We start from the raw sequence: 26,165 nt of genomic DNA on the forward strand, positions 1-26,165 counted from the left end.
TTATTTTCTCTGTGCTGCCTAGGAGCTCTTGTGCTGGGGGCATCCAGGACACACAGTAAAGAGAAATGCTCTGTAAGGGCTCTTTTCCCCCTTGTTACTCTCCTTGTTTTATCTCCCTCCTCCCAAAATATGGAGTCTGAGATGGCTGTAGTACAAAGGAGATTCTTGTGGGAAATTTCAGTTACTTGTTTTAATCTGATACATGCTGGGGAGTGAGCTCTGCCTAGGGCTGGTGTGTCCTCAGCAGGAGAGAAGAGGGGAAGCAAAGCTCTCCCCATGCTGTGTTTGGAGATGCCATTTATGAACATCATCCCTTTAGTCTTTTACTTGTACTTCAGATTTATCTCTCTCAAGTGATTTTGGCCATTCCCTTGTTCACTTGGCTCATGGTCTCTGGTTTTTGCTTTATAACCGTTCCTGAAATTCAGATGAACAGGCAGAGTCCAGAAGAGAGAACTGCAGAAGGTAGTCACTCAGCTGCATCCTGCCATTACAGCCCAAGCTGAGATCTTGACATTTAAATTTGTATATCATGATGAAGCAAAACATCATCCTGTAATATGCTGGCAGAGGTATGAGAAGTATAAAGCATGCTTCAAAATGGCATCTATAACCAGGGGGAAAATGAAGTAGGCACATGAGGTCTGGCAAGTTAAAGTCTGAGACTATAGAAAACACTGTTTGAAAACAATTTCCAAAAGATAGTAAAGCTACCAATATTATTAATCCTTTTTTTTTTTCAAGTTGCAGAAAGAACATGAAGCCTGCTACAGAGACAGAAGTTCATTAGGAAATGAGATTGGGAGTTCAGAGATCACTTTGAAACAACCCAGAATTAAATTCTGCATCTGGCTACAGGTAAGAAGAACTTGGGGATGCTGGGCCCTGCTGTTTGTGAACAGAGAAGGGCTGGTGGGAGATGTGGTGGTTGGAGTCTGTCTTGGGCATAGTGGTCTTGAAAGGAGAGTTTTCAATTCTCCATTTTCCATTCAAGTATGGAATGGAGTCACAAAACTTCTACCCTGGACTTACAGACTTTGGCCTGGGGTGCTGGTTGAGGCAGTCCCTTGGGAAGCAGTCCTGAGGGGCAAGGGGTGCAGGAAGGCTGGACATTCTCCAAGAACATCTGAAAGGCACAGGAACAGGCCAGCCCAATGTCCCGTAAGACAAGCCAGCAGGGAAGAAAGCTGGCCTGGGTGAACAGGGAGCTTCTGATTCAGTTCAAGGGAAAAAAAAAAAAAAAAATTACCAGCTTTGGAAGTAGGGGTAAGTGGCTCAGGAGGATTACAAGGCTGTCATTAAGTTATGCAGGGAAAAAGTCAGAAAGGCCAAGGGCCTAGCTAGAATTTAATCTGTCAAGTGCCACAAGAGATAATTTTTTTTTTTTTCCTAATACATTAATAACAGAGAGCCAAGGAGACTCTCCATCCTTTATTGCATGTGAGGGGAAACATTGCCACCAAGGATGAGGAAAAGGCTGAGGTACTTGATGCCTTCATTCTTTCAGTCTTTAAATGAAAGACTAGTTATTATCAGGGTGTCAAGCCCCCTAAGCCAGAAGAAAGGGACAGGATGGTCCCCTTGTAATCCAGGAGGAGACAGTGACCTGCTGCTCCACTTAAAATTGCACCATCTATGGCACCAGGTGGGATCCACTCAAGGGGACTGAGAGAGACGGTGGACGAGCTGCTCTCCATCATTTACTGGCAGCCCTGGTGAACTACAGGAGCTCAGGACCTCTGAACAATGAACCAATATGATTTCACAGAAGCCATTTATTGATTATATTACACATCTATTCATACATTCTAAAACTACTGTACACACAATCATGCATCTTTTCATTGGTGCCCCTATCCTTTCCACAAGCTCTGCACACACCCCTTGGGGCACAGGATTGGTTACAGTCCAGGAGTTCAACCACCCTCTGTTATCTGGCTCTTGTGGTCCTGCTTTCTTGTTTTTCAGCCTCTTCTTTCTTATTTTTAGAATAGCTTATGTCTCGGCAACCTGGAGAAATTCTATAGGGTCTGATAATAAACTCTAAATACGGCTTGGCTGGAGCACATCATGGCCCAAGCTGCTCAGATGCATTACTACAGTGAACTAGGGAAGTCCCAGAAGACTGAGGGTTAGCCAGTGTGACACCCGTCTACAGGAAGACTGAAAGGAGGATCTGAAGAGCCACAAGCCCATGAGCCTGACCTTGATACCAAGGCAGGCTGTGGAACAGATCATACTGAGCATGACCAGCCAGGGGGCCTGGCCCAGCCAGCACACATTCATGAGAGTCAGGTCCTGTTTAACAAACCTGTTCCTGCAAATTTCTGACTGTCCAAGTGTAACAGAATTACTGACCATTTTCCCTTCCTCTTGGGTTGCTGCTTATTGTATTCAGGGAGGCTGATTGAAATGTAATGATGTTGCCATGTCTGGCTATCTGATTTTCTGTTTGGGGTAATTTCTTAAGTCCATCATTGATATTCTCTGTTGCAAATAACAGAGCCTGTAGATATTTTTTTCTGGACAGCTTCAGTGAGATGCCATCATATCTGTGGTTGCTTTGTGTACGGTGATCTGGGAATCAGCAGCTATCAAAGCTGCCATATAATTTCTTCCCACAATCTGTTTACTTTTTGTTGTAGAAACTTGCTAATCTCATTCTCTGACTCTTTGCTGTGGCTTTCTTTTAATGCATCTTATCCCACAGAGTGTCTATCTATCATTTTATTACAGCTATACAAGAAGGTGTTTATACTTCTTTCTTTTATTTCAGGAGAAAACTTAGTTCTAAACCCACTGTAAGTGAATTGGATATTGCAGGGTTCATTCTGGAAAGGTGAAGTTGTGATAAATACAGAAGATGCAGTTAAGAGACAAATGCCTTAAATGTCCTATGCCTTCAGCTGCAGTATTTTATTGATTTGATATACTACATTTACAATATTTGCTCTCCTCTTACCTCAAATTTTCACACATGCTTGGTCTGCCATCTTCTCAGAGTTCAAGAGGAAGGAGCTCTAAAGTTGTTGGTAAAAAGCTAAAAACTAATTCCCCTAAATACTAGGGGAATTTGCCGGTGGATACATGCATGTTGGGCACCGTGGTGTCTCTATGCCTATAAAGTCACATATTGAATGCTGCTATTGTCGAATCTCACCTCTTCTACTTTCATTAGTAATGTAAATCTGAAGAAAATTAGGATCTTCAGCTGTTTTTTGGTGGGTCCCCAAAGTACTCTATCAGGCTGCTTGTGATGGGTGATATTTATTAAGAGTTCCAGACTCTTAGCAGCTACCTAGGTATGCAGCAGTGCTTTACTCGACCGTTTCCCCTCCTGTTTTTTGTTACCGAATTTGTAGCAAATTTACAAACAGCCCCTTAGGTGTTTTGCAGTTCCTATGTCCACACAGTTGCTTGAAAGGACATCACTAATCTCAAGGATATTTGGTTTGTTCCACTGAAGACAACAGGGGCTGGTGCAAACACTTTTTCCAAGGCTAACCAGAGCTGTGTTGCTGTGTTTATGCTGGACGTACATTCAAACATAGCTTTTACAGTTATATAAAAGTATATATATATATATATATATAAACATATTTATTTATGGTTATATATATATATAGTTATACACTACCATAAAGTAGTTGAACTCTTGATAAGAATACAGAACAACGACAAGAGTAATAAAACAAAGAAAGAAGTGAAGCTTCTTTTTGAAGTATACCACAGTGTACTTTCACTTAGCCCATGAAGCCTGGATGTTCATGACAAATTCTGGCTGATCTCTACCAGATCTCCCGCCAGCCCCAGGCTCAACTCTTCCAGTGCTGGGTCCCTTGCTGCAAGAGCTGCCACTCTCTGCTTTGCTACCCCAACAGTACTTTTCTTAAATCCAGAAGGATATTTTTAGTGACCAGAACTGCATGAATGAAAGTTAGCTTGACCACAAGAGGGCACAGCTATTGCTTGGAAATGTTGGGATCAACCAAAGCATCTTTCCCAGCTTAAGATGGAAAACCATCTCTAGCCAGTTTCTCTGCATGTTCTGAGGTGCAACAAAGAATTACATTGCAAATCCATTTTAGTTAATAGTATATTATGTATCTAAAGATACACATATATTTGCTAACAGTTAGATCATCTCTTTGCACCTTCTTTCCTTTAATTTTCTTCTAATTTGCAGGCCTATTCAGCTTCATAGGCAAAATTTCCTAATTACATAGGTATAAGTTGTATCAATTAAATCCTAGAAGGGAAACCATAGTGAAGTTTTTATTGACATCCTCCATTTATATTCTGTTTTTGAAGCAACACTTGCACTTCTGTGATATGGACAACCACAGTTTTCCTGTAATCATCTGATCACCTCTGGCTATGACATTTGTTTGTATAGTAAGATTTAGGCCTGGGAGTTCTGAGACCTTCTGCAGAACTCATGCTCTGAGAATTACACAGATCTAATGTAATTATGTAGAAACAATCCTAATTGTTTTCAGTGCAAAGTGAGAATGTAACGTTTCATTCTCTGACATCACTAAATTCATGCCCTTAAAAAATTTTTACAATTAATTTCTTCCTTTTGTTATCACTATTTGAACTGTCATGTAGATCATACAATGTTTTATAATAATATCCCTCAATAATAAATTTTTTTCTCATGAGGAATGATTTTACAGGTTTCAGGGACTTTTGAGTATCTGCTATTACAATTTGAAAGGTTAAGGATTGCAGGAATGCAGGATGCTTTTTTGGCTTCAAATTAGTTTGCTTCATGCACAATTCATGTTGTACCATCAGTCAGTCATTCAATTATCATCTAGTTTGGGCTGTTTCCCTTTTTTGCTGTCTGTGATTTTGCTACCAAGGAAATATTAGTGAAGATATTCATGTAGGGCAGGAAAGCACTTTGCTCAGGGCAGGGTGCACTAAAAGTAGGCGTGAACATGTGCTGAGCTAGCAGCAGCAGACTGGTGGCAGTCCTTGCATGGTGGAGTTACGAGATCATCTGTGGTAGCAGCCCTCTGTCTCCTTCCTTTGTTTTATCCCTTTTGGTTTTGGAACAAGGGATCCTCGATGATATTTCAATAACAGGGTTTAAATTGTACAGTGAGGCGCCTCTGAACATTTTGCAATTTTCGTTTGGACACATTTTTTGTTCACATATTTCAAGCCCTGTATTGCCTAACATGGCTTTTAAATTTAATAAGCAAGGCCATGAAAATGATAGGCAGCATTTTCATGGAAAGCACCTGGGCAGAAAAGGGCCTGGTGTCCTCTGGACCACAAGCTGAGCATGAGCCAGTGGATATCCCCACAGCCTGTGGAACATGGCCTGCAAGGTCATGGGGATCCTTGCCTACCACCCAGCACTGGTGAGACACAGCTGGAGGGCTGATTCTGGAATTCCAGGATGAGGGAGGCGTATCCGTACTGGAGCAAGTCCGGCAAAGGGTCACTAAGGTGAGAAGGGGAATGCAGCGCATGGTGCATGAGGAGAGGCTGGGAGAGCTTTGCTGGCTTTTCTTGGACAAGAGCAGGCTGGGCTGTGTGGTCAGGGTGTGCAAACTCCTGACTGAAGGTGGGTGGGCAAAGGACACAAGTGACTGTTCAATGCAGCGGTGGCAGGAGACCCAGTGGGCACAAATTGAACCGTGGCAAGTTAGAATGAAAGGAATGGTGGTGAAACACTGGATCAGGTAGCCCAGAGCGGTTGTGGTGGAGTCCCTGTGCTGAGCCCTGAGCTGTCCTGAGTCTGTCAGTGGTGCTGCTGTGCATGGAAGGATCTGGGGAGAGGAGAGGGGTCTGGGATGCTACAGAGCAAAATTTGTTTCAGGCAGCTGAGAAGGAACTGTGGTAAACCCTAAATTTAGTGGCTGTACTGCTACAGGACGGATTTATGACCGTACCAGTGTTTCTCATGCAAGGGAAGGTCAGCCACCCTTGATCACAGGGACAAGGGGGAACTGTCATAGAATGAGGGACACCTGAATGTGGCAAAGTCCTTCAATGAGGTCCCTGGCATATGAGGGAGTATTCCCTAGTGAATGAGTAAAGTATGAGGTAAGAGAATGTATTTCCAAGGGGGTGTTCTGTACTTAGGGCTTGGGGTGGGAGCAGGCAGCTCTATGGAAGGATCAGCTCAGTTATTGTGGCAGCCCCAGGAGCAGGGTGAGTGCTGGGAATTCTTAGCAAAGGAGGAAAAAAACGCCAATCCATTTACCCACCACTCTAAAGCTTAAAGGATAGCAACAGTGAGGTTTCAATTTCCTCCTTTTTATTTAAATTACTTTTTAACTAACTGGTTTGTTCACAGTGCATCTGTGTGACCTTTGCATCAGCTACTCACTACAGTTGAGTGATGTCACATCCTCCACATTTTATTTCCTCCATGTACTCACTGTTCCTTTTCAGAAGAAGGGGGTGCCAAACCATAGAGTGGCAGGCATCCTCATAGACTTTAATTTCTTAAACATTTTTTCAGCTGGACAGGGAATTCTGTGGCATCATGAAAAAGCTGGGACAGGTGAGTTTTCTGCATTCTCTTCAGCACTGGCTCTGTTCTGCCAAATCTGTTCCTCTTTGCCTTCAACAGCTTAAGAAATTATTATGGGGTTAACCTAACTGTGATGTGGAGGGTGTGGATTGTAAAGGGTTTGTAAAAAGAAGGGTGAGCCGGGTTTTGCTGCCTGTAGCACTGGCAGCACACGCTGGCGTTACTGTGCAGGAGGAGAAAACCTTCTGGGGATCCAGAACTGATCATTTCTGTATCGGCTGCCCCTCCTTTGTCCTCAAGTTTCAGTGCCCCTATCAAGCCTTTTTCAGGCACATGAGAAGTGCCATATGTGACCGAAGCTCTGTGATCACAGGAGAACTGACAAATGGGGTTGTGCCAGCTGGGTTTTCTGTCCTGTACCCTGCTTGTTTGCTTTCCACCTGCCAGAGATTTTTGCACATGTGTCTCACGTTCAGAAAGATAGGAAGTTGTGGAGGTTAACAGAAGAGGTCTCTAATAGAGTTTGCAGAGTTTGTTGTGCACTGCTATGAAGGTGGGACACGCCTGTGAAGGAAGGGTCATACTCTGCTGCCTCATCTGTCAGGTTTTTTTCTTTCCTTCCCTTCAGGCTGTCATAGGAGAGCAACCTATGGCTGGAGAGAGAATGCTCAGGATGCCCAGCTTCCTCCTAAAGCCCACCAGGGTCATGCTGAGCCACAAGCCCTGGGCACTGTTTATCCTCATCTTTGTGTTTGTATCCTTTGCGTACATCAAGTTGTATTCGAATATCTGGGAGGACCCAAAGAGCAGAGGCCCCCTCTACGGCTCGTCTGCTGAAATCAGCTGTGCTCACTATGTGCCTTCTTCCCTCAACATTGCTGGTGGGCCCTCTCCTTCTACAGGAAGTGTGTTTTTTGTGGAGACCTCAGAGCAAACTACCCCAAGTTACCTGTTCTCATGCTCTGTGGAGTCAGCGGCCAGGGCACACCCCGCATCAAGAGTTGTGGTGCTCATGAAAGGCTTGGCCAAAGAGAATGCCTCCTTACCCAGGCACTGGGCTTTCTCCTTGCTGAGCTGCTTCCCCAATGTGGAAATCCAGCCCCTGGACTTGACAGACCTCTTTTCTGGAACACCTCTGAAAAGTTGGTACATGTGGCCTCTGCGCCACTGGGAGCCTCATTTTTTACCTGTCCTCTCTGATGCCTGCAGGATTGTCCTCATGTGGAAATTTGGTGGCATCTACCTGGATACAGATTTCATTGTGCTTAAGAACTTACAGAACCTCACCGATGCACTCGGGATTCAGGATGACGTTGAACTGAATGGGGCCTTTCTGTCCTTTAAGCCCAAACACAAGTTCATGGAGCTTTGCATGCAGGACTTTGTGCAGAATTACAATGGCTGGGTCTGGGGCCACCAGGGCCCAAAGCTCCTAACTCGTGTCTTTAAGAAATGGTGCTCCATCCAGACTATCAAGAGCATGAGCTGCAAAGGTGTGAGTGCTCTTGCCCCAGAAGTTGTTTATCCCATTCCCTGGCAGGACTGGAAGAAATTGTTTGAGCCAGTCAGTGCCTTGGAGCTTCGCAAACTCCTGAAGAACACCTATGCAGTGCACGTATGGAACAAACTGAGCCATGGGACCAAGTTAGAGATCCCCTCCCAGGCTCTGCTGGCTCAGCTCTATTCCCAGTTCTGCCCTGCCACCTACACAAAGATGAAACAGGACTCTGAAGAGTTGTCAAGGGGTGCAGTGTGACCTGAGGGCCCTTGGCTGCAGAGATGTTCCCCAGACCGAAGGAAACCGAGTGCCTTTGACATTCTCCAGAGTTGGTTTCTAGACCCCAGAGCAGGTGTTCTGCGTGACAGCTCTGTGGTTTTGTACCATTTCTGTTCTCTGCCTCCGATCCTTTGAGTTCCAAATTTACAGCAGAACCTGAGTTCAGCCTCTCTTGCTGTCCTTCAGGAGACCTCTTGCTGCAAGGGAGGTTGAACTTGTTCTTCAGCATCCCTCAGCTGGTCCTCTCTTGGTTTTCTCCAACAGCTCCTCCTGTGGATCCTGGCCTGAGCAGCCCCTTGTGATTTTTCAGCAGCTGTAAAGACCCTTGGCTTGCTCTCTGTGGCATTTCTCGGCTTGTGAACCACTGCCAGTAGGTGCCAAAGGGCACAGTTAGCTGGAGCTCAGAACAGAACTCACTGGCTGGCAAGGATCCTTTACGCCTTGAGAAATACATGAAGAGGATATGCAAATTGCAGGATTTAATATCCCTGCGCCTCTCAGTGTGAAATTCTTCTAAACTTCTAAAGTGAGAAAAGTTGAAATGGTGTTTCCTACTGTTTCCAGTTCCACAGCAGTGGGATGACTTTTCTGGGACTCCTCAGGAAAACAAACAGACAAAAGCAGTTCATTTAGGAGTGGAAATATAAAGTGTCTTGCTCTGCTGAAGTAATTCTTGTAGGAAACCAACATCTAACCAGCCATTGTCACATTCTGAAGAGTCTCAGCATTGCCTGTTTCTGCAGTGCTGTGAGGAGGATTACGTCTCTGTGATTGGAATATGGAGCCCATTGTGGAAGTCCAGAGGATAACATGTCCATATCAACAGAAAGAACAGGTCCAGGATTCAGAGCAGTGTCCCCAGGGACAGAAATAAAAACTCAGAAGCGCATGAATGTTGGAAAAGACCTTCGAGATCATTGAGTCCAACCTTCAATTCCAGTATCATCACGCTCACTGGCCTTTATCCCATGTGTACTCATTTTCTGGAGTGCTTCCAGGGAAGGCGACTCCACCACTTCCCTGGGGAGCCAGTGGAACACGGTGCTTAAGCACTCTGAATTTTTTTCCTCATATCCAAGCTGAACCTACCGTGGTGCAGGGAGTGCTGCATCCAGCCCTGGGCCCAGCACAGGAAGGACAGGGAGCTGCTGCAGCCAGGCCGGAGCCAGGACACCAAGAGCATCAGAGGGATGGAGCAGCTCTGCTGGGAGGAAAGGCTGAGGGAACAATTGGGATTGTTCAGCCTGGGGAAGAGAAGGCTTTGGGGTTTCCTCACTGTGGCCTTGCAGTGCCTGAAGGGAATGCACAGGAAAGATGGAGAGAGACTCTTGACAAGGGCCTGGAGTGACAGGAATAAGGGGGAATGGCTTCACACTGACAGAGAGCAGGTTTAGATTGGATATGAAGCAGAAATTGTTCCCTGTGAGGGTGGTGAGGCCCTGGCACAGGTTACTGCGAGAAGCTGTGGCTGCCCCATCCATGGCAGTGTCCACAATCAGGTTGGGTGGGGCCTGGAGCAACCTGGGATGGTGGAAGGTGTCCTTGCCCATGGCAGGAGGAGTGGAATAAGATGATCTTTGATGTCCTTTCCAACCCAAATTATTCTACTGATAGCGGTGCTGAAATGATTCTATTAATTTCTGCTCGTTCTGTCCCTTGTTCCCTGGGAGCAGGGCCTCCTCTCCACCTGGCTGCACCCTCAGGTGTTTTGGACTCCTCAGGGAATTTTGGAGAGCAATAAGGTCCCCCTGAACCTCCTTTTCCTCCAGGTTAAACTCCCCCAGCTCCCTCAGCTGCTCCTCATCAGACTTGTGCTCCAGCCCCTTGCCCAGCTCCGTTCCCTTCTCTGGACACGCTCCAGCCCCTCAATGTCCATCTTGCAGTGACAGGCCCAGAACTGGACACAGCACTGGACACACCTCACATTGGTGAGGCCTCACGAGTGCCCACAACAGGGGGACAGTCACTGCCCTGGTCCTGCTGGCCACACCATTGCTGACCCAGCCCAGATGCCATTGGCCTTCTTGCCCACCTGGGCACACACTATGGACCAGCAGGCCCAGGCCCTTTCCTGCTGGGCTCTTCCCAGCCACTGTTCCCCAGCCTGGAGCTGCTGGGAGTTGTGACCCAGGGGCAGGAGCCCCAGCACCTGGCCTTGTTGAACCTCAAAGTTATGAAACAGGACTGGCCCTGACAGTGGGCCCTGGGTACAACACCGGTGACCTGCTGCCAGCTGGATTAATTCCACCACCGCTCTCTGGGCCTGGCCATCTGGGCAGTGTTTTTCCAGCAAATGGGGAACCTGTTAAATCCATGGGCTGCAAGGACAATGCTCTCCAGGAGAACGCTGTGGGAGCAGCAATCAAAGGCTTTACTGAAGGTCCACGTACACAACATCCACAGCCTTTCCCCATCCATTAGGTGTTCACAGAAGGAGGTTGGGTCAGTCAAGCAGGACCTGCTTAAACCCATGCTGGCTGGGCCTGATGCCCCAGTGGTACAGCACACATTGTGTGACTGCACTCCAAGTAATCTGTTCCATACCCTTCCCTGGCACCGAGGCCAGGCTGCCAGGCCTGTGGTTCCCCCACTTGTCCTTCCAAGCCTTCTCGCAGATGGGTGTCACATTGGCCAGCCTCCCGTCACCCAGGAGCTCTCCAGTTAACCAGTCCTGGTTAAACGCTGCTAAATGATGGAGAGAGGAGCTTTGCGAGCTGCTTCACCACCTCCCAACCATAGCCTTAGGAGGAAGGATGACATCTCCCTAGACTTGTGCATGTCTGAGCAGTACAGCATGCTCACTAACAAGTCACTAACAGCTTCTTCCTGCAGTGTGGGGACTTTGTTCTGCTCCCTGTTTCTTCTGTCTTCCAGTTCAGGGGGCTGGACATGCCAAGAGTAACTAACTGGGCTTTCGGTTAAAGGCTGAGGTAAAGAAGGCATTGAGTACCTGAGCCTTTTCCTCATCCCTGGAGGTCATGTTCCCGCCCCAGCATGAAATAAAGGATGGAGAATCTCCTTGGCCTCTTGTTGGCTATTTTTGTTATTAATGCATTTGGAAAAGCATTTTTTCTTAACTTTCTTGCTGGTGACCATATTTACTAGCTGGACTCTTACCTTTCTCGTTTTCTCTCTGATTAACTTCATGACATCCTTGTAGTCTTGCTGAGTTGGCTGACCCTTCTTCCAGAACTCTCTGTTCTTCCCTGAGTCCCAGCGGAAGAAGCCTGCTGTTCATCCAGGCCAGCCTACCCTGAACCGGCTTACAGCACATTGGAATGGGCTCCTGCTCCACCTGTATGACCTCCTTCTGGAGGCATATCCAGCCTTCCTGGGCTCCTTGGCCACTCAGGACTGCCTCCCAAGGGATTCTCTCAACCAGTGGTCAGAACAGACCAAAGCCTGTCCTCCACAAGTCAAAGGCAGTGGTTTTGCTGCCCCCCTCCCTCCCTTCATTGAGAACTGAAATGGAATTATGTCACAGTCACTGTATCCGAGATGGCCTTTGGCAACCCCATCTCCCACCAGTGCTCCTCTGTTTGCAAACAGCAGATGCCCTGGGGAGGGCTTGCCTACCAGCTGTGTTAGGAAGTTTTCTTCCACATGCTCCAGGAACCTCCTGGAGTTCTGGTCTCCTGTCTGTTGGGTGGGATTCCAGCAGACACCTGGTAAGCTGAAGATGTCACTGAGGATGTTGGCAGTGATAGATGTGGGTACATCTATCTACCCCTAATGCAAATCTCTGCCCAGCACTGGTGAGACACAGCTGGAGGGCTGATTCTGGAATTCCAGGATGAGGGAGGCGTATCCGTACTGGAGCAAGTCCGGCAAAGGGTCACTAAGGTGAGAAGGGGAATGCAGCGCACGGTGCATGAGGAGAGGCTGGGAGAGCTTTGCTGGCTTTTCTTGGACAAGAGCAGGCTGGGCTGTGTGGTCAGGGTGTGCAAACTCCTGACTGAAGGTGGGTGGGCAAAGGACACAAGTGACTGTTCAATGCAGCGGTGGCAGGAGACCCAGTGGGCACAAATTGAACCGTGGCAAGTTAGAATGAAAAGAATGGTGGTGAAACACTGGATCAGGTAGCCCAGAGCGGTTGTGGTGGAGTCCCTGTGCTGAGCCCTGAGCTGTCCTGAGTCTGTCAGTGGTGCTGCTGTGCATGGAAGGATCTGGGGAGAGGAGAGGGGTCTGGGATGCTACAGAGCAAAATTTGTTTCAGGCAGCTGAGGAGGAACTGTGGTAAACCCTAAATTTAGTGGCTGTACTGCTACAGGACGGATTTATGACTGTACCAGTGTTTCTCATGCAAGGGAAGGTCAGCCACCCTTGATCACAGGGACAAGGGGGAACTGTCATAGAATGAGGGACACCTGAATGTGGCAAAGTCCTTCAATGAGGTCCCTGGCTTATGAGGGAGTATTCCTTAGTGAATGAGTAAAGTATTAGGTAAGAGAGTGTCTTTCCAAGGGGGTGTTCTGTACTTAGGGCTTGGGGTGGGAGCAAGCAGCTCTATGGAAGGATCAACTCAGTTATTGTGGCTGCCCCAAGAGCAGGGTGAGTGCTGGGAATTTATAGCAATGGAAGAGAAAAGAAAACCAGAATTTTTCCTGGCCAGACTAAAGCTTAAAATGTTGTGAAAATGAGGTCTGAATTTCCTCTTTTTTTTTTATTTTCACTTTATAATTAGTTGGGTTCTTTGCCGCGCTACGTACATCCTTTTTATTTGCTACTGACTGGATGAAAGTCTGATGTCACATCCTTTTCATCTATTGTGCTTTTCCTCCTATTCAGACTTTTTCTCTTGTGATTTGTTTCAGAAGGAGGAAGTGCCAGAACATAGAGTAGTAGGCGCTCTTACAGACACCAACCTCTTAAAACTCTTCTCCAGCTGAGCAGTGAATTCTGTGGGGTCTTGAAAGCAGGGACAGGTGAGTAGTGTTTTCAGCTTCTTTGCAATGGCCCTTGTGCTTTCAGCGGAAGAGATATAGCCAGGCTTCCTGTTTATTTTGTAAAAGAATTGCACAGGATAATGCAGCATCTATAGCGTTGCCATATTTGCTGCAAAAGCAAGAATATATTTCTAACTTTATGTAGATGTGACAATTGCAAAGTTCTGTCTGCTGCTCAAAATATACCAACAACCTCAAACCTTCATAGTGGTTAGATTAGCGTGGCACTTTCCTGCCCCTCTACTGCACAGGAACTTCCCCCTAAGCCTGTACCGCTTTCTCTTATTGTTCTTGAAATGCAAAAAAATTATTTACAGGGCTAACCCTGCTGTTGTGTGGAGGGTGGAGAATGCAAATGGGTCTGTAAAAAGCAAGGTGGGCTGGGTTTTTCTGCCCGTAGCACTGGCAGCACATGCTGGCATTTCTGTGCAGGAGGAGAAAACCTTCTGGGGATCCAGAGCTGATCATTTCTGTATCAACTGCCCCTCCTCTGACCCCCAATGCCTGGTGCAGAGTGGTGGCTCCATGTTCTGACATTTGGATGCCTCCCAGTGTGGCTGACAAGTCATTTTTGGCCACAGGGGTAGCTCCGTGTGTGACCCAGACACAGTAATCAAGAGGCAATGACAAATGAGGCTGTGCCAGCTGAGTCCTCTGTCATGTTCTCTGCAACTTTGCTTACAGCTGTTGCATTAAAGCTTCTCCTGTTTTCTGAACCTTTCTGTCCTGGAGCGTGGGGCTTTGGAGATGGATCTCATGGAGGGAGGAGAAATGATAATATCCATTAGGAAGGAAGAGATCTTTGAGATGCTTGAGTTCAACCCCAAAGCCCACTCTGCCAAGTCCACTACTAAACCAAGTTCCTAAGTGCCACACCTACACATCTGTTAAATACCTCCAAGGACCAGTGGCTCCACTGCTTTCTTGGGCAGCCCGTGCTGGCACCTGATAACTCTTCCAGGGTGCAAAATTCTGAGTGATGTCCACCCTAACCTGCCTTGGCATAACTTGAGACCATTTCCTCTGGTCCTAAAAGCCACAGCCTTCTTCACTCTTCTTCACGTGCTCTTGCCTGTTGACCTCTGGAGCCCGGTGGTGGGCACAGGAGGTGCTGCTTCTGCTGCCCTTCACTTTACGGAGCAGCAAGGGCAGCAATGCTGATGCTAACGCTGAGGATGGAGCTTGACTGACTTATCTATTTGTTGCTGCCCCGTTATTCTCCTCCACTCCATCCCTCCCTTTTGGCAGAAGAAGGGAGGGAATAAGGGCAGAAGAGTGGAGGGATTACCTGTCCACCAGCAGGATGTACTGGGAGAGCTGAGCAGGTCAGAGCCAGTGTGGCCTGTGCAAGGTTGGGTAGCAGCCTTTACAAAGGCAGTTCTTGACCTTATTGTCTGCATCTGCCTCCAGAGCTGCCCTGTATCCATTCCTTTCCCACCCTCCGTCCATCCTGCCTGGCTACGGTGCCATGATCAATGGGCCGAGCTCTCTGCAGGGACAGGCAGTTGGTTTGGAAAGGCAGCAACTGACAGGTCAACAGCCTGGAAGACTGAGGCTTGTGTTTGGTTTGGGGGAAGGACACGCTGTGTATCAGGAGAAAACAACTCCCCTCATAACAACCGGCTCTCACTGGGCAGCAGCTCCACACAGTGTCTATTGACAGGGCTTCAGGAATGGTCATAAGGAACGTTCCTATTTCCTCCTGCCGGGGGCTTTGTGTACGTGTCTCGTGTCTCGTGGTCACAGTGACCTGAAGTTCTAGAGGGTGACAGATGAGGTTTCTAATGGTGTTCCCAGAGTTTGTTGTGCACTGCTATGAAGGTGGGACACAGCTGTGAAGGAAGGGTCATACTCTGCTGCCTCGTCTGTCAGGTTTCTTTTCTTCTTTCCTTCCCTCCAGATCATGATGGCTGTCTCAGGAGAGCAAGCTATGGCTGGAGAGAAAATGCTCAGGATGCCCAGCTGCCTCCTAAAGCCCACCAGGGTCATGCTGAGCCACAAGCCCTGGGCACTGTTTATCCTCATCTTTGTGTTTGTGTCCTTTGCCTACCACAAGTTGTACTGGGGCATCTGGGAGGACCCAAAGAGCAGAGGCCCCCTCTACGGCTCATCTGCTGAAATCAGCTGTGCTCACTATGTGCCTTCTTCCCTCAACATTGCTGGTGGGCCCTCTCCTTCTACAGGAAGTGTGTTTTTTGTGGAGACCTCAGAGCAAACTACCCCAAGTTACCTGTTCTCATGCTCTGTGGAGTCAGCGGCCAGGGCACACCCCGCATCAAGAGTCGTGGTGCTCATGAAAGGCTTGGCCAAAGAGAATGCCTCCTTACCCAGGCACTGGGCTTTCTCCTTGCTGAGCTGCTTCCCCAATGTGGAAATCCAGCCCCTGGACTTGACAGACCTCTTTTCTGGAACACCTCTGGCACAATGGTACTTGCAGCCTCAGAGGCAGCAGGAGCCTCATTTTTTACATGTCCTCTCTGATGCCTGCAGGATTGTCCTCATGTGGAAATTTGGTGGCATCTACCTGGATACAGATTTCATTGTGCTTAAGAACTTACAGAACCTCACCGATGCACTCGGGATTCAGGATGATGTTGAACTGAATGGGGCCTTTCTGTCCTTTAAGCCCAAACACAAGTTCATGGAGCTTTGCGTGCAGGACTTTGTGCAGAATTACAATGGCTGGGTCTGGGGCCACCAGGGCCCAGAGCTCCTAACTCGTGTCTTCAAGAAATGGTGCTCCATCCAGACTATCAAGAGCATGAGCTGCAAAGGTGTGAGTGCTCTTGCCCCAGAAGTTGTTTATCCCATTCCCTGGCAGGACTGGAAGAAATTGTTTGAGCCAGTCAGTGCCTTGGAGCTTCGCAAACTCCTGAAGAACACCTATGCAGTGCACGTATGGAACAAACTGAGCCATGGGACCAAGTTAGAGATCCCCTCCCAGGCTCTGCTGGCTCAGCTCTATTCCCAGTTCTGCCCTGCCACCTACACAAAGATGAAACAGGACTCTGAAGAGTTGTCAAGGGGTGCAGTGTGACCTGAGGGCCCTTGGCTGCAGAGATGTTCCCCAGACCGAAGGAAACCAAGTGCCTTTGACATTCTCCAGAGTTGGTTTCTAGACCCCAGAGCAGGTGTTCTGCGTGACAGCTCTGTGGTTTTGTACCATTTCTGTTCTCTGCCTCCGATCCTTTGAGTTCCAAATTTACAGCAGAACCTGAGTTCAGCCTCTCTTGCTGTCCTTCAGGAGACCTCTTGCTGCAAGGGAGGTTGAACTTGTTCTTCAGCATCCCTCAGCTGGTCCTCTCTTGGTTTTCTCCAACAGCTCCTCCTGTGGATCCCGGCCTGAGCAGCCCCTTGTGATGTTTCAGCAGCTGTAAGGACCCTTGGCTTGCTCTCTGTGGCATTTTTAATTTTCACAGAATTTCTGTGTTTGAAGGAAACCACAACCATCATAGACCTTAACCCCTGCCCCTGCTAGGGGATAAGACACTCCAACAATCGTGATCTGCACGAGATTGTTATCCTTGAGGCTGTGACCAATCTGTGGGGAGCCTGTTCAGTTCCCCAGCACCCTCTGGGGAAAGAATGTTTTCGTGATACCTACCATATCTCTCCCTTGACCCAGCTCCCGCCATTCCTTCAGGTCCTGTCCCTGGTCATGCAGAGCAGAGATCAGGGCCTGTCCCTCCTCTTCCCCTCGTGAGGAAGCTGCAGAACTGCTGTGAGCTCTGACCTCAGTCTGCTCTTCCCCAGCTGAACTGACCACGTGCCCTCAACTGCTCCTCATGTGGCTTCACCTCCAGGCCTTTTACCATCTCCGTAACCCTACTTTGGATGCTCTCTAACAGCTTTAGATTATTCTTGTATTGCAGGACCCAAAACAATATACAATATTCTAGGTGAGGCCACCCTGACCAGAGTAGAGTGGGACAATCCCCTTGCTGGCCCAATTGGCGATGCAGGCCTGATGCCCTCAGGATAGGCATGACCCACCTGGCTGCCAGGACACTGGCTCATGTCCAGCTGGTCATCTTCCAGCACAGGACCCCAGGTCTCTTTCCACAGCACTGCTCTCCAACCTCTCATTCCCCAGTGTCTCTGTACATCCAGGGCTGTCCCATCCCAGGTGCAGAATCCAGCCCTTGTCTTTGTTAACCTTCACACAGTTGGTGATTGCCCAGCCCTGTCATTGATACAGGGCTCTCTGCAGGGCCTCTTCGAACTTAAGGCAGTCAACAGCTCCTCTCCTTTTGTATCATCAGCAAGCTTACTTAGTATGGCACCCTGTGGAGCCCCACAAGCTACAGGCTACCAGTCTACTGTCACCCTAGTTACTGTAATTCTTTGTGCTTGACCCTTGCCCATCACACAATGTGTTTATCCAGCTGTGGGCTCCACGCTGAGATAGATGATGTCCAAAGCTTTACTGAAATCCAAAAAGATTACATCTACTGATGTTTTTTGATCAACTGGGTTACCTTAGCATAAAAGGAAATTAGTTTTGATAAGCAGGACTTTGCTGTCATGAAGATGTGCTGGCTGCGACCAATGATTGTGTTGTCCTTCAGGTTTCTCAATACATCCCAGAATAATCATCATAATCTCCATAATTTTACCAGGCACTGGAGTGAGACTGACAGGCCTGTAGCTTCCAGGGTCATCCTTCTTGCCCTCTTTGAAAACTTGGACCTCTCCAGATTCCCAAAACTGTTCAAAAATTATCAAGAGATGCCTTGTGATGGTATCAGCCAGCTCTTTATGTATTCTCAGATTAATCCCATCACACCCCATAGATTTACAGGCATCCAGCTAGAGCAGTAGATCCCTCACACCTTCAGGGCTAACTCAGTTAATTATTCTCACAGTCACAGTCCTGTAGCTCGGGGTGCTGGGACCTCCTTTGTCCATCATCAGTGTTGAAGACAGATGCAAAGAAAGCATTAAACATCTCTACCTTGTCCATAGCCCTGTTTGTGACATGACCATCCTCATCCTGTAATAGGCTGATATCATTTCAGCACTGCCTTTTGCCATTAATGTATTTTTAAAACCCTCTTTTTATTGTGCCCCACATTCCTAGTGTCTTCAATTGCAATGGAGCTTTGGCCACACAAATTCTCCCCCTACAGTGGTGAGCAGCATCTCTGTATTACTTCCACATCACCTGACCTTGCTTCCACTGGGCATACACCTTCCTTTTTTACCTTATCTACAAAAGAAGATCCCTGTTCAGCCAAAGTGGCATTCTGCCTCATCTTCTTGATTTCTCATTTTTAGGAATTGCCTGTTCCTGTGCCCTCAAGAGCTGATGCTTAAAAAGTAACCAGCACTGATGGACCCCAGGACCTTCAAAAGCATTTTCCCAGGGGACTTCACTTACTGGTTCCCTAAGCGGCCTGAAGTCTGCTCTTTTCATGTCCAGGGTTGCACCAGAGATTTTAAACTCGATGGCTTCATGGTCACAGTGGCAAGACAACCACCAATCTCCACTCAAGAGGATCACAAGATCCTCTCCGTTGACAAGCAACAAATCCAGGAGGGCATCTTTCTGAGTCGGCCCTCTTAGTACCTGTATCATGAATTTGTCATCCAGGTGTTTCAGGAATACATAGGGAATATATGAAAATTGTATTAAGTAACAGAAAATATTGTAAGGCCCACTGTGGATCTAATGACCATCTCCCCACCTAAATGTGTTCCCTGTGTGTCCAGGTCATTGTATTGTAATAATGCACTTGAAATTAACCTCTTATGAAATGAGAAAAGGAGACTAAAACATCCTGGAGTTCTGCTTGTGCCAAATCAGGCTTCTGTCTGGAAGGTAAAGTGTAAGCAATGTGTGCTTATTGCTCTTTTAGATATGCAGTGACTAACAAATATGAGAAATGTGTATATAAATTTTAATACCTTTTTCCTAAATGTTATCATTTGCTGAAAAGTACATGCACTAGAGAAGACTGATGTAATTTAGATGTAAATTTAATGTGAGCAGGAGTATGTTTCATGGTTTCTCAGTGTCACAGCACACTACTGATTAAACTGATTCCATTGCAGACCAAAAGAGACAGAGTCATCAATTTTTACTTGAAATGAGTTGTATAAAACAACATATTAACTTTGCTGTCTTGTTCTGTCCACCCCCCCCCCCCATCCATTCCTCCTCTCTCCACCACTCCTTCTTTCCCCCAGTTTAAAAAAAAAAGTTTCCTGCTCACTCCACTACTCCTCACTAGTGGTGCTGAGCAGTACTGGATATGCTGTTCCAATGTGGTGCCCACGGTGCCGGACAACCATCTGTAGCTCTTGGCTGTTTCACATGTGGCTCTTTCTTCAGATAGCAGGAAAATGACTGTGTAAAGGGCAAACTTGAACTCTGGGCTGACACCAATAAAGATGCTTCCAATTGGCTTGACTGAGCCCTTCCAGCCGAACTGGATGCTCAAAACTTGGTCATCTTTGTCAGGCTGGAAGCATAAATGAAACAACAATAATCTCCAACACAGCTGTGATGGGGCAGATAGAATTTATGATTCCAGGTTTTTGAGAGCTTTGTAAGATTCAGATATCCTTGATGTACCTGGGTGATATAGCTGGAGTACAATCTTTTCCCCGAATTCTGGAGCATTCGTGATCATTTATCCCAACTTAGCCTTAGCAGTATTGCAATTCTGTAAACAGCAGCACTACTTTTTAAAATAGTTTTTTCAACAAAAGAAGCTGGAAGACATGTTATTATTCATTCTTACATACAGTTATGCGCTGTATATACTTATTACTGTTCAAAACACTGAGCCTGTGATTGCCTCATTAAACTTGTTTCATTACAACTTTTATCTCTGGATCCATTTGTCTTACTTACAGAGGCTGCCAAAGGCTTGTTCTTCTCCTGGTTTTCTTTTTCCAAGCCACATCCCTTGTAATCTGTCTGGTTGCACTTTTCCTAAAGGTAAAATTGCACCCAGTTGTGCAAACCTAAGATCTCTTTACCATGCCTTATTTCTTCAACAAAAACATGTTCAAAACCACAAGAATCAGGTCTGTAATGAAGAAGAAAAAAATAAAAAAGAATATATAGGTCTTTTATATGTTTCGTAGAGCCATAGGATGGTTTGGGTTGAAAGGGATGCTAAAGCTCATCTCATTCCAATCCCCTGCCATGGGCAGGGACACCTTCCACTATCCCAGCTTGCTCAGAGCCCCATCCAGCCTGGCTCTGGACACTTCCAGGGATGGGGCAGCCACAGCTTCTCTGGGCAACCTGTGCCAGGGCCTCACCACCCTCACAGGGAAAAATTTCTTCCTCATACCCAATCTAAACCCATTCTCTGTCAGTCGGAAGCCATTCTGAAGCTGTGTTCCTGTTCTGTGTGTAGCAGATGGTACTTGGGCTTACATTTATCTAAATCAGAATAGCACAGAGATTATCAGTGCCCATACCCATCAAACATACCTGTCTCCTTCTTTCCTGGCATAGAGTTGGAACTAGATGTCATAAAGCTGATGTTTGAAATCAGCAAGATTTGGCTTTGCTAGTTTTTTCAGCAGATAGTCATGAGCTAGCTGAAGGATAGAAAACCAAGATACATACACAATTTACTTTTTTATTCAGTGTTTTCAGTGACAAAAAAGATCTGTGTTACTCACTCTCATGACTTCTGTTGCTAAGATGGCATCAAGGAAACAAATGTTTTCAAGTATTTCTTATGGAGTCACTACTTCTGCTACACCAGTTTATGTCTTATAGTTGTCCAATAAGGAAATAAAGGCTGCAGAAAAAGAGAAACTTTCAGTCTGCTCATATGCCTGATCCAAGCATTAGAGTGCCATCATAAAAAGTCACCATAGAATACACCATGACCGCCCTTAGAGAAAGCTGTTCCTTTATATGTCAGATTCTACTCTCAGGTATACTGTTAAGAGTAGGCCTCAAGGTGACTCGAGGCCAGATCACTGCTGCACTTTTTAAAGATCTTTTTAAAGAAAACCAGCTACTGAGCTTCCTTATGGAGCCAGGTGCTGAAGTAATAATAACCTTCTACCAAAACAAATCACATCTGCCCACCACAATTACAGACAACAGGATTAGGACCTTGAGCTATGCTGGCAAAAGGTCTTGTGGGCATTATTTCAGAAGAGTAATAACAGAGCATAAACCTTTATCAGATGTCTTGAGCTTGAGAAAAATTAGGGAAGGAAACATACATTCATAGACATGGCTGAAGTATAGCACCCAACAGAAATGCAAGACCTAGCTGTGGGTCTAGTCTTATCTGAAAGGGCTTGGAAGCTGTGAGTAAAGGAATTAAGATGAATTTGGTGTCTTTTTCAATACATAGAATCATAGGATGGTTTGAGTTGGAAGAGATCTTAAAGATCATCCAGTTCAAACTCCCTGCCATGGGCAGGAACACCTTCCACTATCCCAGGTTGCTCAGAGCCCCATCCAACCTGGCCTTGGACACTGCCAGAGATGGGGCAGCCACAGCTTCTCTTGACAAACTGTTCACCAATGTGTTTCAACTGCCCTCATAGGAAACAATTTCTAAATTCTAATCTTAACCTGCTCTCTGTCAGTGTGAAGCCATTCCCCCTTGTCCTGTCACTCCATGCCCTTATAAAGAGTCTCTCTCCATCTTTCCTGTGGGTTTCCTTCAGGCACTGCAAGGCCACAATGAGGTCACCCCAAAGCCTTCTCTTCCCCAGGCTGAACAATCCCAATTGTTCCCTCAGCCTTTCCTCCCAGCAGAGCTGCTCCATCCCTCTGATGCCCTTGGTGTCCCTGCTCTGGCCTGGCTGCAGCAGCTCCCTGTCCTTCCTGTGCTGGGCCCAGGGCTGGATGCAGCCCTGCAGGGAGGGCTCAGCAGAGCTGGGCAGAGGGGCAGAATCGCCCACCCCTGCTGCCCTGGGGCTCTGGGTGCAGCCAGGGGGGTTCTGAGTTAGGGCATGTCCAGCTCTCACCCACAGTACCCCCAGATCCTTCTCCCAGGGCTGCTCCCTCTGCCCATTCCCAGCCTGGATTGATCCCAGGGATTGTCCTGACAGGTGCAGCAGCAGCACTTGGTCTGGTTAAACACTGTGAGATTCTGTTGGGCTGCTACTCGAGCTTGTGGTAAGTGTCTCATCCCCTTTACTTTGTAGTAGAAGAGCCAGAGAATTCAGATTTTGCCTAAGGCACAAAATGATGTTCCTCCTGAGGCTCAGGTACAGGTAATTTCAAAGCAACTGTTACGAAAACTTCCTTCAAATGACCTGCAGCCTGATGATCCTCACTACCATACAAATGATATGCATTGTTATATTTTAGGCAAACACATCAAAAACAGCACAGATTTTTTTTCTATCACTTCCACCATTAGCAAAAGAACAGGTCTCACTTGCAAAAGTTTTTATGCTCCTCAGGCATTCTTCATTTACATTGTGAAACAGATGTCCGGCTGCATTGTCCTGGACAGCACTGTCACCTTGCTGTGCTGGACCTGCTTTTCCCTAGGAAAAACACCAGAGGAAAGCAATGTAAGGGTAAGATGTCTCTCCTTAGAGAAGACAGTGCCTGCCATTGTAATAATCAAACCAAACCCCATAATGCTATCAGGATTCTTTGCTAGGAATTTTCTTTCTATGAATCAAGAGAAGATATTACAGAACTGCCAGCATAAAGAAAAAAGACAATCTCTGACAACTGTAAGAGCCTGAAATGTCTCTGTTGACTCAGAGATGATTGTAATGGCCCATGTGACAGTCCATTTCTGCTCAGTAACCAGCTGTTCTATTATACTATATACATCACAGATGGTAAACAGAGGTAATGTAGAGCAATGGATCCCTCCCACCACAAATAAATAAGAAGGAGATTTGAGTACCTTCTGTCTCTGCAGTTTTAAGGAGACTTTCCTGATAATTTTCAAATTTCTTTTTCATAAGGGGCAGTCTCAAGGAAAGAAGATAGAAGATGAGTTTGTTAACATGGGCAATGGGTACCTAGAGCCTTGTTCTGAGGAATGGAGAAACCATATGGGAGAAGTTTTCCCCAGACACATTTTGGCTTGAGGTAGGTACCACTATTTTGAATTTATCAGCAACAGGAAATTATCTGTTATAATATGAAGCAACATTGGAATAAAGTGTTTGAGTAACATCAGAATAAAGTAAGTTCTTGAGTGAGTACAAAACTGGATTGTGAATATTCTGGCTTGTTGCAATTTGTGGCTAAAACACATGGTCATGGTTGCACTACATTGGGCTATCAAGGAGTGAAATGGCTGCTTATGAAATCTCTCATTCCTCCCTCACATTTCCCTTGGATTGAAAACAACAGTCCTGAAATCTTCTTCACTCACCTCTCTGTGCTATTCCCTGTTCTTCCAGAGAAACACAGGAATTTCTCAAATTCCTCCCTTATGCCCCTTAGAAGACTTGGAACCTATCTCCCGTTCTCTCTTTCTGCAAGTCACCCAGACCACAATCACACAAGCTGTCATTCACATGCTGAAACACACAGGACATCTCTAGTGCTGGTCAAAGTATGGTTAACATTGAATTCAGACTCTGTTTCTCAGGGTGCCATCTTGTTGGGTCTTGAAAACAGCCAGTGACGGAGATTTCACAGCTTCTCTGGGGATCCTATTCCTTTGTCTTTGTTGAATTTTATGGTCTTCCTTCCTTAGCATATTGCTCCAGCTGCCTATGTCCAGTGGAAGAGAAGCCCTGCACCTGAGCATACCAACTTCATCACCACAGTTTACTGTCATCTGCAAAACTGGAAGGGTTGCATACTAGTTCCTCCTCCAGCTCACAGATAGAGAGATTAAATATTACAGGACCCAAGACTAACACCTGAGAGACTCCACTTGTAACCAAAGTCCAGGTAAGTGTGAACCATTTGTGCTCTCTGTACCGTTCCCTCTCCTAAGGGATGCTTTCCTCACTAGACATGACAAAGCACAGACAACTTTTTGAGCAAAAGGCACTTTTGGAGGTACATTTTCCTGCAGCACCACACTGCCCTTAATCCTGACTTGGCAATTGGTTACCTGCACATCAATTGTGTACTCTTTCCCAGGCCTAAGGCAGTGAACATCTGCATCCCACGTCTCACTGAAAAGCTTAGAAAGTTCATGAAAGGCCTTCCTGTCAAGAAATACAGAGCAATACATGTGTTAAAAAAAGGCATGTGCTGTTATTTCTGCAAGTCACTTCTAGAGTATTCTAATGCCACTCCATGTTCTGGATATCAGCCTGTCATCAAGTTTCTCTTTCTCCCCATGCCTTTCTGTCAGTGCCACTGCAAAAACCACAGTGCAGAAAAGGTCCACATTCCTTTTTAAAGAATGCAGGTAACCTGTAAGGAAACGTGAGCCTTCCTTTAGATTGTCAGACAACATAGTTCTTGTTGATAAGTCTTCTTGTGGTTTTCCATTCAATGAAATGAAAAGGAAGATGGCGGTGTTTCATTCTCGAGGATTCTGCACACAAACCAGAGGTAAGCAGGAAATTGTTACCAGCATGCAGCAACACTGCCAACAGAGCAGGAAGCAAAACATTCTCACTATGATGCTTTTCTAGCAGCAATCTTATAAACTCTTCCCTTTTTCCTTCAAGCAAGATTCCACACAGAATATTTTCCTTTGCCATGTGATTACCCCAGCATAAAGGTAGTGGTGACAAAGGGCGAGTAAGGCTCTAAACACCATGTCTTCGTTCAATAAAAATCTCTCATGCACTTATCTCTGATGCACATACCTGCCCAAGCTTCCCCTTCCCTTATTTTTAATGGAGTCCTGTCCTGCATATTAGTGTACAGTTTTCAGAAGTCTGTGCATTTGTCTATCAAGAAGATTTAGGAAGGGCTCTGTGTTGCTTTTGCATGGCCTGGTTTTTGGTAGTGGTGGGGGGAGCACAGAGGTGGCTTCTGTGGGAAGCTGCTAGAAGCTTCTGCTGTGTCCAGCAGAACCAATCCCTGATGGCTCAGAAGATGAACATGCTGCTGCCCAAGCCTGGGCCAATGAGAGATGATGGTAACACCTCTGTGATAACATATTTAAGAAGAAAATAAACATAAAGTGGGCACAGTTCTTTTCCTAGCCAGAGAAGTGGAGGAAGTGAGAACATATGAGGGAAACAACATGGAGACACCAAGGTCAGTGGAGAAGAGGGGGAGGAGGTGCTCCAGGAGCCAGAGCTGGGGTTCCTCTGTAGGCTGTGGTGAGACCATGGTGAAGCAGCTGTTCCCCTGCAGCCCATGGGGATCTATGGGGGATGCAGAGACCCACTCACAGCCCCTGGGGGAGGTGCTCATGCCAGAGCAGGTGGATGCCTGGAGGAGGCTGTGATCCAGTGGGAGACCCAGTGGAGAGAGGGGGACCTGCTTCCAGGCTGGAGCAACGTGTCCTTGGAGGACTGCACCTAGTGGAAAGAGAGACCTACGTCACAGCAGTTTTGGGAGGACTGCTGCTCATGATATTCCAGTCACGCTGGAGAAGTTCACAGAGAGCTGTCTCCCGTGGGAAGGAACCCCACAGTCTCACAGGGGAAGGACTTCTCTCCCAGAGCAATGGAAGATGATCTTGGGTGACGAACTGACCAAACTCCCATACTCTGTCTCCCTGTGTCCTTGGTGGGAAGAAGGGAGGAGCTGGGAGAAAAATTATTAATGGCTTATTTTACTTCTCATTATCCTCCTCTGATTCTGTTAGTATTAAATTCACTCTGTACTTCTAAGCTGAGCCTGTTTTGCCTTTGGAGTGTTTTCTCCTGGTCCTTATCTCAACACATGAACCCTTCATTAATTTTTTTTCTTTCCTCCGCCCAACTGTGGCAGGGTAGGGTGAGTGAATGACTCTCATGGCTGCCTGGCGTTTGGCCAGTGTCAAACCATGACAGTTGTTGTTGTGATGAAGCACCCAGAGATAGCTCCAGTTTCAAGTACATTATGTCCACACTAAGAGGG

At 46.7% G+C, this 26,165-nt stretch overlaps 2 protein-coding genes and 1 pseudogene across 5 annotated transcripts; 2 read left to right on the forward strand and 1 right to left on the reverse strand.

Moving 5' to 3' along the window:
• Nucleotides 1–747: 747 nt before the first annotated feature.
• LOC131593024 (lactosylceramide 4-alpha-galactosyltransferase-like) lies at nucleotides 748–16,264 on the forward strand. 3 transcript variants are annotated; one of them, XM_058865177.1, is made up of 4 exons: nucleotides 760–858; nucleotides 6,485–6,526; nucleotides 13,088–13,198; nucleotides 15,120–16,264. In XM_058865177.1, the coding sequence occupies exon 4, from the start codon at nucleotides 15,123–15,125 to the stop codon at nucleotides 16,254–16,256; it is 1,134 nt and encodes a 377-aa protein (XP_058721160.1). In that variant the 5' UTR covers nucleotides 760–858; nucleotides 6,485–6,526; nucleotides 13,088–13,198; nucleotides 15,120–15,122; the 3' UTR covers nucleotides 16,257–16,264. The 3 variants fall into 3 exon arrangements, with proteins under 3 accessions (XP_058721158.1, XP_058721160.1, XP_058721159.1); XM_058865175.1 differs by lacking the exon at nucleotides 6,485–6,526 and having other exon boundaries at nucleotides 748–858; XM_058865176.1 differs by lacking the exons at nucleotides 760–858; nucleotides 6,485–6,526 and adding an exon at nucleotides 11,798–12,116.
• On the forward strand, nucleotides 760–8,535 carry LOC131593023 (lactosylceramide 4-alpha-galactosyltransferase-like). 2 transcript variants are annotated; one of them, XM_058865173.1, is made up of 3 exons: nucleotides 766–858; nucleotides 6,485–6,526; nucleotides 7,125–8,535. In XM_058865173.1, exons 2-3 carry the CDS (start codon nucleotides 6,509–6,511, stop codon nucleotides 8,250–8,252), a joined length of 1,146 nt encoding a protein of 381 aa, XP_058721156.1. In that variant the 5' UTR covers nucleotides 766–858; nucleotides 6,485–6,508; the 3' UTR covers nucleotides 8,253–8,535. The 2 variants fall into 2 exon arrangements, with proteins under 2 accessions (XP_058721157.1, XP_058721156.1); XM_058865174.1 differs by lacking the exon at nucleotides 6,485–6,526 and having other exon boundaries at nucleotides 760–858.
• A 3,174-nt stretch (nucleotides 16,265–19,438) lies between the features above and the next one.
• On the reverse strand, nucleotides 19,439–24,372 carry LOC131592768 (poly(U)-specific endoribonuclease-like; annotated as a pseudogene).
• Nucleotides 24,373–26,165: the final 1,793 nt, after the last annotated feature.

The sequence above is a fragment of the Poecile atricapillus genome, chromosome Z (genome assembly GCF_030490865.1).
Source record: "Poecile atricapillus isolate bPoeAtr1 chromosome Z, bPoeAtr1.hap1, whole genome shotgun sequence".
Classification (NCBI taxonomy): domain Eukaryota; kingdom Metazoa; phylum Chordata; class Aves; order Passeriformes; family Paridae; genus Poecile; species Poecile atricapillus.